The following is a 6000-nucleotide window of genomic DNA, read 5'->3' as shown; positions in this document are numbered from 1 at the left end:
TATCACTGTCTGTATTAGTCTGTCATTTGCAATCCCTATTTAATGTACAGCGCTGCGTAATATGTTGGCACTATATAAATCCTGTTTATTAATAATAATAATAATAATAATAATAATAAGGGGCAAACAAAATATCAAAGATCAGAGTGCCCCTCATCAAATAGGAATATACAAATCTTTCTCTACTGCAAACATTTCAGGCACATAAAGTATACAAACACAAATATTTACACATTATCATTACATTGCCTTTAGCCTATATACACATGTTTAGAAATATTTACAAATATATCCTTGCTTGCTATGTAACATGAGCTAAACTGCAGTTGTTTCCTACAATGTGGGTTTCTATCAGAAAATGGCCATAAAATCTGATGCACATGTGTAGTCTGTAGTCACGTGCCCAAAGCTACCAAACCACTTTTTACTTTCCTATTTCTAGGACAGCTACTGACTGGGTAACCTGGTCAGTTTTTCTTTTACATGTAAACTAAAACAGTGCACATTACTGATGCCAATTAATTCCATTTCCTTCATCTCTCACAGTTGATTAGAAAGAAACAGTTAATTAGAGCGCTCCCTCTGGTTCCTAATTTATTCATCTCTATATGATAACATTTTTAGGGAAATTAAAAAAGTTTAAAAGCAAACAGAAGAGACAAAATATGCTATGCATTCCCTTTCAAGTGTGCAGTTGGCAAGAAAAGAAAGTCCCAAACAGTCCACAGAAAGTACATTAGCATATGCTTAGTAACATTAGAAGAGTATACTATGCAGGAACTAAAGCAGAACTAAAGTTCTGCTAGATCAGGCAGGTCAAGATTGCAGAAAGACATGTGATGCCCCTTCTGCAACATTCCCTTCTACCAGTCTTACAGGTCTGACAAACTGTATTAAAAAAATAAAAACAAAACAATGGGTAAAAAAACTGAGCTGTGTATGCAGTGTTGGTTGCCAGAATAGCCATACCCGGCAATTCCAATTAATTGAATAGTTGAATAGTTCAGCACTTCTGCATTTCTTTCAGGATTTGCACTTTTTTTGCACTAATAGGACGAATATAATATTCTTTCAATCAAATATTTAATTTAGAGCAAGAGGGACAAATTGTATGGTTTACATTCAAATTAAAGTCTCTTTTTTTGTAGTCTAAAAGCTAACATAACACTTTCTTTACTTAGATTTTAAAAATAAGCTAGAAAAATGTGCTGCAGTTTATGTGCAATTCAAAATGTTCCCTTTGCTTAACTGAATACTCATGTGTCTGCACAGGCTGCCTACCTCAGTGCCTTGTAGAGACAGCTATGTAAGATTTAAACATTCTCTCACAATAGCTACAACTAATTATTAACAGATGGCACTGTTCAGGTTGTAGCGCAAATTTAAACAGCAAATATTAATTAAACCCATGTGACATTTTTCCTGCATGCCGTCTGATTAGTTTTCATACACATGCTACTTTCCCATCTATCGTAATAATAATCTTCAGCAAAGAGATAAATGGGAAGCACGAGTGACCATAAAAAAAAAGAAATAAAAAAAGGGGGTTTTGTCATTTAAAACACAAATAGTAAGGGTTTTATCCTGAGAATGGACACAGAAAGAAAATAGAAAAAAAGAAATATAAGCTTTATCCAGAGGAATGAGGAATGCCACGTCAATATTGAAAAGAACATCCCGGGGATCCTGAGGGGCCTTGCAGAAAGCAGGTTTGACAAAAAAAATCACAATTTCTACCAAACAAACAAAAGTCTTTTTCCCTTCTGGTGGTACGTAATGTCATGCTGTGAGAACAATAAGACAGAGACTAAACAACATATTCAACATTTCATCTTCCGCCTCATCAACTCCAATGGATCTAGTCCACTCTACTTCTCCACACATAGCTCCACACATACACTTATAGCTCGGTGGCTGCACAGACCACTGGCATCTTCTAGCAGGAAAACTACAGAAATCAGAATTACACCATAAAAAGAATACTTTGAACACAACACAGGGCAACCCTATACTGGATTAAGATGCCATTTTATTGTGTATTTTCTTACAGCACAAAACCACAAATACCTCTCACCATAAATATCAGCCTTCTCACCCTAATAAACTATCTGCAACCTAGACAATAAATGGTTTGAACAATCCTGCAGCCAAATGGAATCAGTGTTTCCTAAGCAGTTCCTGTTATGTGGATATCCAAACAGGGAGCTACATTGCACTGTTGGGATAATAACGAGAAAACCTGCGCATTTAAAAGGTTATCTGAAAATCAACTGGTGACCTAGGACAACAAATGTTCGTCTGTATTTTAGTAGCCTGTATTTGGTAAACGTTTTAACTGCTAACACAATACTAATAATAACTAATAGAACAAAGCGTTCCATGCTATCAGCAGGGTTTTTTTGCAGAAAGCGACAGGCAATATCCTTTCTGCAATAAGCATTCTTACCTGCCTGATCGCTCTCCTAAGCTGAACACATCTCACCAGGATACCCCATGAGCCAGGCAGCCGGCAACATACACACGGTGACTCTGCCAATGATACTCCATATGGGAGAGCTTTGCACTAGTATCTGTGGTGAGCAAATAACCTCCCTAGCGGTAACCCCGAGTGTGACTTGGGGGAGAAAAAAGTTGCTGAATGCGGTAACCCCGAGTCAGGTATGTAAACCTATGGGAAGTAATAGTAAATACAGCCTTACCTGATCTGCCGGCGTCCCGTGTTGTCCATCGCCGCGATCCCTGTCTTCTTTCTTCTTCCTCCGGCGTCTTCTGCACCCGATGAGTCACCAGGGGAGTTCCCGGTGATGTCAGTGCGTGTGTATGTTGCCGGCGGGGTGGGAATTGCATTCAATACAAAATCACTGTATTGAATGCAATACATTGGATTTATATGTCTAAAAGCAGTACATTGTATTTCATGAACATTTATTTTACAATATAATATAATAGTATGAGTATAATATTTATTTAAAAAAAAAATTATATATATATATATAATTTTTTTTTAAATGTATTTATTATTTTTAAATGATTTTGTGTTTCAAACTTCATTATACTTATACTATTGTACTGTAAAATACATTTTCATGAAAAACAATGTACCGCTTTTAGACATATAAAACCCGAAAGAAAGGTTAAAAGTCAAGCTACTGAATATGTGTGTGGGGGTCATTTGCTTGACATTTGTTTTTGACAACAAACGCCAAAAACGGTCTCAGTGAGTCCAAAATATTCACAATTGCAGATAATGTTTCACTAGGGTGATGTTTTAACTTTTTATTAGATTACAGGTTGTGTTAAATGTAAAACTGTACATATGATTTTCCACAGGCCCGTTCAGAGACTGTAAGCACGCCAGAGAATCAGGATTTACCAGCAGTGGTATTTACTTGATAAAGCCCTCAAATGCCAATAATCACATGCAGCTATGGTGTGAGAACAGTTTGGATCCTGGAGGCTGGGCAGTGATACAGAGAAGAATTGATGGATCTGCTAACTTCTTTAGAAACTGGGAGACATACAAGGTGAGCACAAACAATAAATATAATTTAACAACGTATCCGCAAAATATTTTTAACCCAATGATTCAGAATGATTTCTTAATGCTGTCAGAAAAGTGTAAAGAATCTTCTTTAAATGAATTCAATAACCTAACAGTATGACAATATTACACATACACAAAACGCTAAAGGCCCCTTTCAGATTTGGTGATGAAGACCGCCTTGATTAGCCGCCCCCAGCCCACCAAATATTTTGCTGTCAACCACAAATTCTGAGTGAGGTTGCTGTGCGGTTCATCCACAGGAGAAGGAAAAGTAGCAATGTGTCCAGAAGCCACTTGTTGCTTTTAGGAACCATCACACAATTCAACACAGATGCAGCAGCCCCATTTTAATCAGTTTTCTTTTAGGTGCATAACAATTTAGAACATAAACTGAATGATAAAATATCACACATAGGTAACAATGGTGAATCTATAGTATAATGTGAAAATATTCTCTCCATAGAAAGGCTTTGGAAACATTGATTCAGAGTATTGGCTGGGACTAGAGAACATCTATCAACTGACAAACCAAGATAACTATAAACTGCTGATTGAACTGGAAGACTGGAATAATAAGAAGGTCTACGCTGAATACAGCAGCTTTCGTCTAGAGCCAGAGTCTGATTTCTACAGGCTGCGATTGGGCACATATCAGGGGAATGCTGGAGACTCCATGGTTTGGCACAATGGCAAGCAGTTTACAACATTGGACAGAGACAGGGATGTGTATTCAGGTGAGGAGTGTGAGTGAGTGTGTGTGTACTTTTATTTAAGCCACAGTCTCTCATATAAACAACCCCCTACAATGAATCTTTACAAATAGTTCTCCCCCACTTTATACTTCTCAGTCTACCCTTTCTCCAGGAGCATGAACAACCTCTTTGGAGTTCATAAATTATTAGCTACTGTACATTCACAGCCATATATCTCACATGAACCTTCATCGGTTGGATACAGGGCAAAGCAACATGAAAAGCAGGAGATAGAGTTTGTGGTATGAACATCTACTGAGACACAAGGCTGTAGATTTAGGTCATGTGTGAGGGCTATTAAATATATGAATACAGTATTAGAACACTATGGGCCATCACTGTAAAATATAAATTATTATTTTTTTTAACACATCAAGAAACCTATTAGAGTATTGTGTAGAGATGTGTATCCTAGAGTACATAAGCATTCAGAAAACAATAAAATGCTTGTTAGAAGAAAGGTAATTTACCTTGTGTAATAAATTGTGCTTATGTTATAATCAAAATGTCACTAAAACCAGACCAAAAGAACCCTGGGATCGTTGTTTAATTAAAGCTGAAAAAAACAACTTTTCAAAGTCTACATGAAAAATGCCCCTTGCCATGAGAATGTTAATTAATCTTGCAGCAGAGAACTAAGAATGAACAGCTTTGCGTGTTTCTAGTTCCCAGGCCTGAAACATTAGTCCTTCAGCTATAGTCATATTAACAGGCCCTGATAAACTCTGTGTCTAAAATCCAGAAACCTCCGGTCATGAATTGGTTGGTCATACGGTCTGGTCTCTCATCAGTTACTGAGAGCGGTCTGTTCTTTTAAAGACTGCTATAGCTACAAATTTAAATCTAAAATCCAATGTTTCGCCTTCTGAAGAAATAACTTCATGGTGTATTTTACAAAAAATTCTGCAACTATATATTTTCAATGCTTTGGAATGTTGGCTTTTCCTTAATTAGTTACACTACCCAGTTACTCTATTCAATGCACAGTTCTCAGCTTTCACAATAAACCACTTCTTCCATGACTGGTTACTTTAGGACTTCTGCCACAATGTGCTGATTTGTTATAATGCAATGTGACATTAAGATTTATATTTATAAGACTAATTACCATATCCAATATTTTCAGGAAACTGTGCTCACTTCCATAAAGGAGGATGGTGGTACAATGCTTGTGCACATGCTAATCTAAATGGTGTTTGGTACAGAGGAGGAGTATACCGTAGTAAGCATCAAGATGGCATCTATTGGGCAGAATATCGCGGAGGTTCCTATTCACTCAAAAAGGTCCAAATGTTGGTAAGACCAATAGATTGAAGCACAATGAAGGACAACGTCATAAGGCGAACTCAAAAAACATTTTTATATATTCTTTTATTTGGAGACTTATTGTATTTTTATAAAGTTATCCATGACTTTACTTGGCATACGGTCATTAACAAGAATACCAAGAGGAACGCTGGACATCCCTCCATGTAAAAGGTTACTATGAGATAAAATGTATGTATTTTTGCTGAATATTTTATGGAACTTCTGTAACAAACAACAAAATATGACATGGCTTTTAGTTTGCCAACAGCAATGCTTTGTGTGAAAATTGTCTGAACTATTCTACAATAAGAAAAAAAGAGATGTGTACTCATGTCTGTGTACAAATACATGAATTCAAATCGACAAATTTCAAGAAGTATAATGAGTGCTTCTATA

At 36.5% G+C, this 6000-nt stretch overlaps 2 protein-coding genes across 10 annotated transcripts in view; one reads left to right on the top strand and one right to left on the bottom strand.

Moving 5' to 3' along the window:
• ANGPTL1 (angiopoietin like 1) overlaps positions 1-5875 on the top strand; it is a 21015-nt gene extending 15140 nt beyond the window's left edge. For both annotated transcript variants that reach the window (XM_072419745.1, XM_072419746.1), the window contains 3 exons: positions 3331-3524; positions 4008-4278; positions 5423-5875. In XM_072419745.1, the coding sequence (XP_072275846.1) occupies positions 3331-3524; positions 4008-4278; positions 5423-5610 (653 nt within the window). In that variant the 3' untranslated portion in view covers positions 5611-5875. The remainder of the gene's footprint in view (positions 1-3330; positions 3525-4007; positions 4279-5422) is intronic.
• RALGPS2 (Ral GEF with PH domain and SH3 binding motif 2) overlaps positions 1-6000 on the bottom strand; it is a 132994-nt gene that overhangs the window by 57351 nt on the left and 69643 nt on the right. The gene's annotated exons all lie outside the window — the stretch shown is intronic.

The sequence above is a fragment of the Pyxicephalus adspersus genome, chromosome 8, assembly GCF_032062135.1.
Source record: "Pyxicephalus adspersus chromosome 8, UCB_Pads_2.0, whole genome shotgun sequence".
NCBI classification, from domain to species: domain Eukaryota; kingdom Metazoa; phylum Chordata; class Amphibia; order Anura; family Pyxicephalidae; genus Pyxicephalus; species Pyxicephalus adspersus.
The sequence above is the reverse complement of the archived record's forward strand: the minus strand, read 5'-3'. Positions and strand labels throughout refer to the sequence as shown.